This window comes from Polistes fuscatus, unplaced genomic scaffold, assembly GCF_010416935.1.
Source record: "Polistes fuscatus isolate 324 unplaced genomic scaffold, CU_Pfus_HIC Scaffold19, whole genome shotgun sequence".
NCBI classification, from domain to species: domain Eukaryota; kingdom Metazoa; phylum Arthropoda; class Insecta; order Hymenoptera; family Vespidae; genus Polistes; species Polistes fuscatus.
Window position 1 is genome coordinate 3,000,515 of NW_025113095.1, and position 12,977 is coordinate 3,013,491.

At 41.2% G+C, this 12,977-nt stretch overlaps 1 protein-coding gene across 4 annotated transcripts in view; it reads left to right on the forward strand.

Moving 5' to 3' along the window:
- LOC122515716 (rhombotin-1-like) overlaps nucleotides 1-12,977 on the forward strand; it is a 77,339-nt gene that overhangs the window by 53,522 nt on the left and 10,840 nt on the right. For all 4 annotated transcript variants that reach the window (XM_043633134.1, XM_043633135.1, XM_043633136.1 and 1 more), the window contains one exon: nucleotides 11,414-11,525. In XM_043633134.1, the coding sequence (XP_043489069.1) occupies nucleotides 11,437-11,525 (89 nt within the window). In that variant the 5' untranslated portion in view covers nucleotides 11,414-11,436. The remainder of the gene's footprint in view (nucleotides 1-11,413; nucleotides 11,526-12,977) is intronic.

Here is a 12,977-nt window from a genome sequence, read left to right on the forward strand (position 1 = left end):
GGCGAACTCTCAATAAAAGAGGCACTTTGCCTGATCGAAAAACGTCAAATATAATCCTCTTACGCTGATCGTAGCTGCAGAGAATGCGTGCCTTACGAATTGACCCTTCTCCCATTTTCTTTCCCCTAGATTCGCCATGTCGCCAATATCCCTGCTGCGAAAAGTCGCCTATTCGAAAGCCTTTCTTCTCTTTACGTGCATGTATATGCGTATGTATGAGAGTGGGAGGGTCTAAAACTTTCGTTAGGTCACCTCTCTTCTTTCCTTTGCTCTTATATTTTCTTCTTTTCGGGCATTGCTTTTATGACACGATGATATAGTCCCTATACCCCCGAAAAAGTTCTTGGGCATTCCGCCAGGTGGCAGTCTAGCTTTCTGGGCGTCGGCCCCATCATTTTCCCCGTGTTGGTCCCCCCTCTAATTATCCCCTCTTAACTTCCAATTTATAATTTCATTATTTATCTGAAAAGGTGTAATTAGAACTAAGACACTGGAGACTCGGCGAGAAAGAGATAGAGTTTAAATTATTATTATTATTATTATTATTATTATTATTATTATTATTCTCGCAGATATCTTCTATAATATTACATTTCAATTACGTCACCCATACTCTCCCTGCTCTTTTTACTAAAGTTGAAATAATTTATGAAAGACTATCGAAAACTTCAATAATAAAGTTCAATTTAATTATCCTTGCAACATTTTTATACAAAATAATATCTAATAACAATTTCGTCGAGTTTTAATTGACAATCTCGATCATATCGAGGTATCACGGTGTATCTGTATTCGTTCAGAGATATTAACAAAGATTACCTAGGTGGTACTCTTTTATTATCTTCCGTTGAAACCAGAAAAACGTTTCGAATAGTTCCCGAACGTGTTCTGTTCACGCTCGCGTGATTTTTGGCCCGATTTGAAGCGATCTATCAGTTTATCTATCTCCCCTTACCAGACGCCATCTTTGTTTTAGCGAAAAGTTTCTTTTTTTAGCGGCCCTAGCTAGTTCATAGTTAGCTAGGTAGGATGGTAAGTTGGTACGTAGGTAGGTAGGTAGGAAAGTAAGTAATACCAAAGGCATCGGCCATTGGCCACTAAGATATCTTTCGATTATCAAGACCATCCATACCTAGCCAGCAATCTACCAAGCTACCGCCTTAGCCGGCTGGGTTCCATTGTCTCCCGGGCTCTTTCAATTAATGTTTTGATTGATTTTGGCCCCTCGACTGCGAGATCGTTCTCTTACGTCCATCTTCCCCTACTCCTCTCTCTAACTCCTAGTCCGTTTCCACTCCTCCTCCTCCTCCTCCTCCTCCTCTTCCTCCACCTCCACCTCAACCTCTTCACTTCCATCCTGTTACTTGTCTTTCTTCTTTCTGATATCAGTTCAAAGTTGTGTGCCACGTCGCGTCGTCGCCTGTGCAAAAAGATACTCCGAGCATTTTTAACGTTTCAATCTGATATTCTTCTGCTTTCTTTTCAATTTTCAGCGTATATTGCGATTTGTTTATTTATGGATCATTCTACAGATTGGCAGATTATAACATCGACAGGGTGATTGTAATGTTACATGTTTTATCAGAATACAAAAATTAAAAACGTGTTTATAATGGTCACAATTTATGTTACGAAAAAGTTCGTTTGAGTGGTAACACGATAGAAGAAAATAGATCGGACGAATTTGAATTATGGATCATTTCGGCAGATTGGCAGATTATAACATCGACGAGATGATTATGTTACATGTTTTATCAAAAAAAAAAAAAGAAATTAAAAACGTGTTTATAATGGTCACAATTTATGTTACGAAAAAGTTCGTTTGAGTGGTAACACGATAGAAGAAAATAGATCGGACGAATTTGAATTATGGATCATTCGGCAGATTGGCAGATTATAACATCGACAAGATGATTATGTTACATGTTTTATCAAAAAAAAAAAATTAAAAACGTGTTTATAATGGTCACAATTTATGTTACGAAAAAGTTCGTTTGAGTGGTAACACGATAGAAGAAAATAGATCGGACGAATTAGAATTCCTGTTTAAAATTCGAAAGAAATCGAGTAAGTTGACTTGTCGAGGATCGAGGGATCGAGAATATTAGGTTGACTCTTACTTCTTCTTCTTTTTTTTTTTTTTTTATCTATTACGCAGCAGTAGGAGCAGCAGCAGCAGCAGCAGCAGCATGCTGTGTCAGGTGTCTGTTGGTTCGTAGACGCTTACGACTCGTTTTATGACACGCTGATATCCTCGTAGTAGTTGCTCTCAGACACTCTAAAATGTGCTAGATACGCGATATCGATATTACCTGGATGTACATTAATGTTTAGTACCACTTAACGATTATCATCATTAGTCCCTTTACCTTTACGTTCATTTAAAAAAAAAGAAAAAAAAGAAACTAGAGAAAAGAAAAAGAAAAATTAAAAAGACCTTACGCGTCTGGGTATTAAATTTATTCCGCAAACCGGTTGTTCATTTATTACCAATTCTAGCAAGGGAAAAAAATAAAATTACAAAGAAAAGTTGTAAATCGTTTAGGAAAAGAAAGAAGGAGAAGAAAAAGAAAAAAAGGAAAGGTAAAGGGAAAAGGAAAAGAAAAAGAGAAAAAGTGTAAGAATACCGAAAAAAGGGGATAGAATTCGGAAAAGCGAAAAGTGCTGTCGACGTGGATGTCTTTTCACTACCAGTTACTGGAGTTGTATTAGAGAAAAAGAGAGTGTGTGCGCGGGTGAGAGAGAGAAAGGGAAGAATATAGGAGGAGGAGGAGGAGGAGGACGCCTGTGGTGGTAGAGTTGGTGGATGGTCGAATCTGTGTTATACTGGTGGCTGTTTTATTGCGAGATTTGCGGCATGGCCTCTCCGTGTAACAAGACTTACTGAGATCTTAATAGAATCTGAGACCACCACCCCCGTTTGCTACCCCCATACTACGGATTCTCTTCGGCTTTGCTTTCTCCTCTTTTTCTTCTCTCCCTCTCTCCCCCTTCTTCTCTCTGACTCTTTCTCTCCGTGGCCTTCGTTTCCCTCCTCTTCTTTTTCTCTTTTTTATTGGAGGGGGAGGGAAAAGAAAAAGAAAAGGAAGGAAGAAGGAAGTTGACCTCGTCGCTGCATCCCTTCTGCCCAAAGGGAAGGGATGCTTATTCTAAGCGTATATATATATATAAAGAGGAGGAGGGGGGAGACACGAGGCGCGAGGGGTCGAGGTTGCTGCTGGAGGGTGATTTATGAATATTGCCTAGCAGGAAAAGTGTATCGCGGCCGGTTGCGTCGATTCTACTCGACGATGACGACGACGACGACGACGAGAACAGAAAAGCCAAGCGCAGAAATTTCTTTTCAACCTTACTACTCCTCTTCCTCCACCTCCCCCTACTCCTCCTCCTCCTAGTCCTTTTTTTCTGTTCTCGTATTTCTCCCCTTTTTTTCCTTTTTTCTTTTTTTTTTTTTTGTTTGTTTGTTATGATCGGAGTCGAGAACCATAAGCCGCTTCTTTTGAGGTAACATCAGCCCTTTGATTTTCCACTAACTACGGGCAGGTACGATATCGCGGCTTCGTGACTGAGAAAACGACGAGAGAGAGAGAGAGGAGAGGAGAGAGAAGAGTGGGGAGGGAAGAGAACCGGTCTCGTTAATTTTTCGTGTTTTTGCAACGGGCGCTTGCATAAAGCCATAATGACCAGGGTTTACAACCTTATTTGCTCGATTTACCAAGTCTTGTTTGCCGAAGTTAGTGGCGGGTATGTATATTACACCGACTAAAATTGTTTTCCGTTTTCCCTTCCATTTTATTAATGCGTCCACTCACGACAGTCGAGATTTTCGTTGGGCCCTCCTCTCCCCATACTCCAACCCCCCCCTGCGTTTTCTCTAACGCAGATTTATAAGGAGGAATTCATATTTATTTTTCTTCCTTCTTTGTTTATTCTTTTTTTTTTTTCTTTTTTTTCTTAAATTTTTATTTATTTATCCCTTTTCTCTTTCGCATTTTTTCTTTTTTTCTTCAAACCCCGAAAAACAATGAATTTCCGTTTGTTCCATTTGCTTCTCGATGATTATGCTCGTTCACTATTTCGCATATAAACGTGTCACGTGTTATACGATTTTACGTTCAAATTGCCAAATGACAATGTAGAGAAGAAGAACTGGCTAACCCAGTCGTATTGTAATCGCGTATTGTAATCTCTCGTTTCTCTAGAGAAAAGAAACTGGCTTGGAAAAGTACCGAAGAAATGAACAAAGGAAAGGAACGAGTATCGCTGATATTTGCGAGTATCGCTAAACCGTCAGATTTAATTTATGACCAAGAACATTTTCCAATTTTCAATGACCAACCAACCCCTGTGTCGGGGGGTCTGGAATACTATGGGTCATCCGCGCACGCGTTTCACTTCTTTATTTCGTGTAAACGATACCCGATTCTCGCGAACACACACACACACACACAGATATGCATACACGTGTAGATTTACCTTCTCTCTCTCTCTCTCTCATTCTTTAGCGTATATAGAAATTGGGCGGAGATTGAGTAGAAGGGGGGAGGGGTGTGTAGTAGTCCAGTCTCTTGCTTGGCAGAAGCAATTTGATATTTTATTCTCTCGTATTTAGATTTACCATTTCAGATATTGTATGAACAAAAATAAGTTTAAATTGAATTTCCGTCACCCCCTGCCTTTTTGCCCCTGCCCCTTCTTCCCTACCCCCCCCACCTCTTCCCTGCCCACCATTTCTTCCTTATTTCTCGTTCTAGAAGCTCATACGGTTTATTTACTTTCTACGGTTCACTTTCTCGTTTTTCTTGCTCCAGTTTAAGTTTCTTCAATTTATCGAAAGGATAGATCAGTAATTAGAGGTAGAAGTGTTCTCCCGGTTTATCAGCAATCGTGTCTCGTTTGTTTACTCCAATAACGCGAGCTGAGGTGTCGTAATTTTGAAAAGATTTCTAAAGAAAATAATAAAAGAAAATAGAAAAAAAGGGTCGGAGAAGCACACACGCGAGCAATAAAAATAAGTTTAAATTGAAACCCATCGTATATCCCTTAGTTCGTACTCATAAGTTCTAAACGTTAGATAGTAGTCGCAATAGTGGCAGTAGCAGTAGTAATAGTAGTAGTAGTAGTTGTCTAGCGGATAAGGGTTGCTGTGGGTGGTTGTAATATCCGCGTGCTGGACATAACATGCCCGTTCTCTCAGCTTGAAGCTAAAGGAAAGGGAGGGGGATGAAGGAGAGTAGAAGGAAAGCAAAGTGAGAGAGAGAGAGAGATAGAGAGAGATCACCAAGATGGCGGCAGGAGCGCGGAGCTAATTTTTAACTGGCTGCTCGCTCGGAGTTTGGTTCGCCTATCGTTAATTGGATCCCAGATGAAGGAGCCCTCTCTCTCTCTTTCTTTCTCTCTTGCTCGCGCATGTTCTTCTGGCTTTGCGGCACCAACGGAACAAGAAGAATCCCGGATCCGATTCTCTGACCGTATCAACGACCAACGTAATATCTCGTGTCGTGAAAAAAGAAAAAAAATAAATAAATAAACTTTTATACAGTTTTTAATTATTATTACTATTTCGTGGACATTTATATGAATCAACCATGTTCTTTCTTTCTTTCTGTCTCTGTTTCTGTCTCTATTTCCGTACAATGTTTCGTTTGGCAAAGGAACGAACGAATGACTTCGACAAGTCAAGGAGTTCCAGCTGTTACATTTTGCAGTGGCTGAAGGCGGTGGGTACCCTGCTCACAAAGATGTATACGTCGAGTCGCGTATATAGCACTTGCTCGAATCGGGAGAAGGTCTGTCTCCCCAGGAAGCTTGTTAGGCGCCGGCGAGCTCCGCTATCTTCTAATTGGCGATATAATGATCCTGAAGGATGGAATCCCGTGGTCCTGAAGGGGCCGAGGAGCACCCTCCTCCGTGCTTTCCCTTGTTAGGGGTGAAATTAAAATTTGGCGCTGCCTACCACCCTCTCTCTCTCTCTCTCTCTTTCCTTCTTCCTTTTCTTCTCGTCTTATACTCTATCTTCTACCATCCTTCCTCTTTACTCTCCTCTTTACTTTCCTCTTCGTCGTTCCCTGGTGGGCTCGTTATGCGTCCGTTCAAACTTGTATGTCGCTTCCAACTAAAGGTTCTTGCACACGTACATGAATACATACATACATATATATATGTATATACGCATACTAATCTGTAGATGTAGGACTGTCGCAATTTCGTTATTGAGGAGAGTTAATTGCGAAAGAGGTTTCACGTTTCCTGATGATCTCACTAGGTTTCTTCTTCTTCTTCTTCTTCTTCTTCTTCTTCGTTTTCATTTTCTTCGTTTTCTTCTCGTAAAAAAGAAATTTAGCCGAAACGTCTTACAACCACGCGATATTACTGAATGGAGTCTAATTAACGTGGACGTAGATGGTTTATTAGATTTAATGAATTTTCCGAATTATAATCGACGGGAATCGCGTAACCGTACCCTATCGATTTCGGAATCCGTATTCTTCTGGTGAATACCTATATTTTCGAAAGCCCTTCTGGTAGTTAGCGAACTGGCCGCCTCAATTAGCGGAACTTGCAGGTACGTTACCGAGGTCCAATTAGTCATAGCTTGTAAACTGCTCCACGCTTACTCGAGTGAAACTAATAACTTTTCGACCGCAAGGTATACACGCTGATATCTCCCTTCGTAACCCCCTTACCTTCAATTCCCTACCACCCAACGTCCCCCCCCTAACCCAACTCAACTCATTCCACCTATTAAGGTAGAAACTGCATACATTTGTAAGTAAGCTCGGCGGCAGGGTGGTGGTGGTGGTGGTGCATTCTAACTTGTATTTTCTTGGCTAGGCGACCGAGAGAGCTTTATCGCGTGCATTCTTATTTTTGTTCGGGAATGGGACCACCCCATATACCAAATAGGATATATACACTTTCTCCGTGTATACAGTTACTTTCATGTTTCGGTTGATATCGATTACCGAGGATATTTCATGACCAACGTAATTCAAGATAAACATTATCGAATTTAAATAATATGAACAATGATATGTTTTTGATCGTCTAAAATATCATCATATATCGAAAATTAATTTATAATATATATAAAAGATTAATTTTATATGAGAAAATAGTGTGTAGGAAGGTCTCGTAGACCGCTGATAGTTACATGCCAGGTCTCAATTAGTAAAACTTACGTCGCCGGGGTCCAATTAGACGTAGGCTAGAAGCTACACCCTGTTTGCTCGAGTTTGCCTATATCTACTACCTGTACTACGACGACGACTACGACGACGACACGGATGGGGTTGCTGCCCGTCCTACAGCACCCGTTGCTTGCTGTCTTTTTCCTCCGCTAATGACTAATTAGCAGCCTCTCCACTTCATAGTATAATGACACGGGAGGCAGTCTCGAGTCGTCGGCTGGGATCATTATTAAACCCCGAAATTGCAATGGTGCTCACTGTCCCATCACCTTTCTCTCTCTCTCTCTCTCTCTTTCTCGTATAACCAAGTGAATTTTCTTTCTTCTCGTGTCAACGAAACTTCTCGATCGTCGAGCGAAATATTTCATTAAAATATATAACAAAAAGAGTAACGTACAACTGTACACCTATTTTTTTTTCTAATAATTTTTTTCTCGATTAAAGTTTGAATTAATAACAAGCCTTGAAAATATTGGATCGAATAATAATACAAATTTTCGTGAGATAACGTATCATTTGCGAGCCCTTCTTTGTTCCCATCGTCCAATTCACCCCAGGATATTTCCGAGTTGAAAGGGCAAAGGTCGTCGAAGAGTGTTATTCGAAAAAATGTCTATGAAATTGAAAAGCGTACACTGCATTTCAGGATACGCGTTGTCGGAGGGTTTGGACGTACTAACATCTTCCATTTCTCTTTATCCTTCTATCCCTCACCTAGATAGAAATATTATACGCGGGACGTCGTCCACTCGCACGAATCTTCCAACGAGTTGGAAAGAAAGAAAGAGAGAGAGAGAGGGAGAGGGAGAGAAAAGGGGATTTCGTCAAACTCCCTTTTTTTCTTTTTCCGTTCCTCTCTATCCCGTGCAGTCGCGTATTACTTTGCATTCCACTCCATCTTTTTCTTCTTCTTCTTCTTTTTATTTTTCGTTTCCTTCTTCTTCTTCTTCTTCTTCTTCTTCTTCTTCTTCTTCTTCTCCCATCTCCCCCCAACCATTCTCTTCTTTTACATTTATTTATTTCCTAAATGTCCGACCCCGCCGGCTACTTTATATTTGACATTTTTATTAAACCACCCGCCAACCCTGTCCGGCTGGACAGGATATCTCGCGACGGATAGTCCGGAGTTTTGGCCGAGTGGCGAATGGGGATGGAAGAAAGGCTAGTAGTAGTAGTAGTAGTAGTAGTTGTTGTAGTAGCAGCAGCAGCAGTAGTAGTAGTAGTGGAGAACGTTGAGGAAGCAAACGGGGAGAGTTGAGGAGGAAGAAGGTTGGGGGGGGGGTGGCTATAGGTGCTCCCATATTGCTGTTAGGGCAGTTTCATAATCTCGGAAGGGTGCCCCTCTTCTCTTATATTGACCGAATAAAAAGTCCTATACATTTTACCGATCGGATATCGTACTTACTTTTCCCACTATCCCTCCACCCCGCCCTCCCATGATCGTTCGTTCGTTTATGGTTGTATCGTTTTTCATATTTACTCTCTCTCTTTCTCTATCTTTCTTTTTCTCATTCGTTTTGATTAATTCGAGCAAAAAATCATTTGACAAATCAAACTTAATCGATTTCAAATCTCATTTCATTTTTTGCTTTCGCAGCAATTAAATGCTCACTCGATACTGACCTCGTATGGGAGGAGGAGAAGGAGGAGTAGGGGGTGTGGATGCGTTTCCAAAAAAATAATATAAACAACGTTGCGATATTGTTGTAAGTAAAGTTGATTAAACCGACCGTATAGGGGGGGGGAGGAAAGAAGAGAAAATTTTATAAAAGGGGTTGTAATAATGGATAAGAATCGGCAAAGAGTGGGGGGAAAAAACTGGGAGGAAAAAATTCAATCGTAGTGACGTGTAACGAAACGTGTAACGAAGGAACAAACCGAAACCGAGAATTGAAGGAGAAGAGGGAGAGGACTAAATGTAAGGAGGAAGGGAGGAAAAGGAGGAGTAGGAGGACGGTAAGAGGAATGCAGTCGATACGCAGCAGCAATGCTACAATATCGAGTTGTTGAGTTGGCCACGGCCACCGTAGAAGGTGTACGTTCACCACGGATCAGGATATTGCGGTCTCGATCGTATTTATCATTCGAGTCGACTAGATTCTCTCTTTCCCTCTCTTTCTCTTTCTCTTTCATTTCAACTCATTTTCTAGTCTACGCAAATTCGATCGCGAAAGAACAAACGTTTCTTTTGTTGATTTCGTTAATTCCCGAGAACGCACGAGAGAGAGAAAATCGTAATGTATGTTCATACGTGTGCATCAACAACACACACAGAGTAAGAATACTCATGTACGTCTCTCTGGTGTATATGTATTTGCTCTATAGGTGGTACGCTGTTGCGCAGCACGGTAGTCTGTTATTTGTGTCTCGCGAGCTAGCCTCTCAAGTTCATACTGGTCCGTGACGCGTTGAAAGATTAAATTACAGAGACCGGTTCGCGTATCCAATTTGTGCGATTTAATCGTCTCGAGTCAAGCAACAGCAACAGCATCAGCAACAGCAGCAGCAGCAGCAACAGCAACAACAACAACAACAACCATCGCAACGCGCCACCAGTAGTAGTAGTAGTAGTAGTAGTAGTAGTAATCATGACTACTAACTTGCTTTTATTATTTTCCGTTTTTCCACATCTCGCGATCCGTATTTCCCGTTTAAGTAAACAGATACAAATCGTAGATAGGAAACAAACAATTTTATTGCAATTTACCGGAAGCACTTTTTTTTTTTTCTTTTTCTTTCTTTTTCTTATTCGCAAGGGGTTGTTATTGAAGTATCCGCGCGGATAAATCCTATTTTGGCGATTGCGGTTTAACGAAAAGAAGAGAAAAGGATGAAATAAAAATAGAAAGAAGAGGGAGAGAGAGAGAGAGAGAGAGAAGGGGAGCAGGGAAGGGGGAAGTGGGGGTGGGCAAGCAAATAGAAAAGACGCGTTTCGTTTTGACGAATCGCGAGGCGCTTAGCAGCGGATATCTCTCGTCGAGTCGGACTACGAGAGAAGAGAGGAGGGGAGGAGGGATGATCATAGGAGGAGCGAGGGAGAGAAGGAGGCACGCGGGGGTGCAAACTGGAGGAACGATGTTTTTTTCCTCCGCGGCTCCTCTTTAATTTGCCCTCCAATTAACGGACGGGGTCCTATTTGAAAAATACCTGCCACGAGGGCTGGCAATTATACTTCTTCCTTTTTTTTGCGCCACGAGCGCGTTATTAGCGCTATCCGTTCTCTCTCTCTTTCTCTCTTTCTCTTTCTCTCTTTCTTTCTTCATCGTTTGACGCGCATGTGTAGGCGTGCGCATGCTACCACTCGCTCTCTCTATCTATCTCTCTTTATCTTCTTCTCGCTCTTTCCATAGATCTCTGTACAATTGTATATACTTTGCTTGTACGTGCATGTATTCCATGTATGTGTGTACATGCAAGAGAGAAAGAGAGAAGGATACATAGAACGAAGGTGGTATACATACTTATATACGACGGTAACCTGAACGAGGAAGACAGAGAATAAGAGAGAAAGAGAGAGAGAGAGAGAGATAGAGAGAGAAGAGTAGCGTTTATAACTCGTGCCCGGGTCTCCCAGCTTTGAGAAGGCCAATTAGCAGCATAAAGCTGCAGCTTGGCCCCGGGGCCGAGGATGTTTGTATGTAATAATGGATTGTTACTCAAAGTATCCGGCTAATTAATTAAGCCCCGCGCCTCGCCGTGTACCCTTTCCCCATTCCACTCTCGGGAATCCTTCCTCTGGTGTCGCGCGCGCAAGAAGCAAGCCCCCAACCCAACCCACTCCTCCCGAGGTTTGCCGCGCGCGCACCTCTCAACAGTCCACCACCCGCCAAACCACCCTCTCGTGCCATCCACCACCTCCCCTCCTCCCCTCACCGTTCGAATTGCTTCGGTATAGAGAGACGACGTGCGTTTACGCTTCCAACAGAAATGTGTTCGTTCAGACGCGTTGTTGCACTTCGAAACTGCCGCCGCTTGATTTCTTCGATGTGCAACCAAGACATCATCGTAACGTACTTTAGAAAAGTTTTCGGTGATCTATGGGGTTACCGACCTATATATATATATATTGTTATCGATACTTTTTCTTCACTTTTTGTTGAAAACTTTGGTAGTATTTTTTGTAAGGATTTGAAAAAGGACAGATAGATATTTTCGTTAGTTTTCGTCAGAATGATGAAAGATTTGATGATGTTTTACGGATCCTCCTCTCGTTAATGTTGCAGGAGGCGTTATAGCTGGGATCAGGATGACTATGGACGTGAGTAAGTCGGAAACGAATAAAAACGGTTCGACGCAGCAGGAATGTGCCGGTTGTGGGAAAACCATCACGGAAAGGTGGGTCAGGCAAATGGAGTTTCGACTTGAAAACACGATTTTTCGATCGTTCCCTCCTCCTCCTCCTCCTCCTCCTCCACCTTCTCATCCTCTTTCCAGCTCAGTCCCCCCGCTCCCGAACCCCATCAGTTGCAGTAGCAGCAGCAGCAGCAGCAGCAGCAGCAGCAGCCGTATCCATTATTTCGTGCTCTCCACTTTCGATCGTGGCTATTAGCGTTTTTAACGAGAAGCATTCGAGGCACACATCGCTCCTAGCGCTCGACTTTTTTATTTCGATCGGTTATCCAGTATCCGCTCTGAAAGCCTCCAATCAGAGCCACCACCGCGTTTGTTTCGATTTAACTGACCGACGGGAACATTTTCGAATTGTTCTAAACTGTCGGATATACGTGCTGGGAATTTTATGTATAGCATTTCTCGCTCCCGATGAGCAGATTAATAAAAGGAAAAAACAAAAAAATAACAACAACAAAAAAATAGAAAAAATAATGACGACGATAATAATAATAATTATAATAATAATAAAAATACAAAGTCGGTTGGAAGGAAGGATGAAAAAAGAAAAAAAAAAAAAGAAAAATAAATAAATATCTACGTGTATATGGAAATAATTTTTGTGCACACGTGGATAACGAGTAGCAATGAACGAGCAAAATTGTTCGTGCAACGTAAAAGCTCGCGGATACACCCCTGTCTGTCTAACACCGAAGATAGAAACGAATATGAATTTCTATTCGCTTGTATTATTTTCTAACTTATTTTTCTGTTGCGATGCCAAACGGAGATCAATAAACGATCATCTCAGTTGTTTCTATCTCGCGGCAGTTCGTTTTATTCGTTTAACAGAAACGCGTATTTCGCTTCATTAGTATCCCGACCCTTTTAAAAATCAACACATATCGGACTACTAACGATTCGCTTTTTTTTTCCCCTCTCTCCTTCCTTTTCTTTCTCTCTCTCTCTCTCGCTCTCTTTATTTAGCGATTTAATTGCATAGAATTAATGAATAGCTTTAATTCGTTCCGAATCGTACGTCTTTTGAATTTTTTACGATAGATAGATCAATCGGTTTGTCAAGTAAAATACTTCTGATACCCGTTTCAAATAATAGTCATCAATAATAACTTTGAATCTTTAACACTCACATATATATTTCGGGCATGATTCGACGATACATTTTTTGACGCCAATTCTAATGACGAGCTAAATTGGACGGAATATTTTTGTACACGTTTTGCATGCACTGTTACAATACAACAACACTTTATCGAGATTATTTGATTTATTTCGTTAATTAATTAAAAAAAGGACTTAATTAATTTAAAGACTTAGACTTTAGATTAATCGAAACGAAATTTTTGGAGAAATCTACGAACGAGTACCTTTCCGTACGATCATTGAAAAAAACAACAATATATTTAAGAAAAGGGCTAGTTTAGGTGTATGCGAATG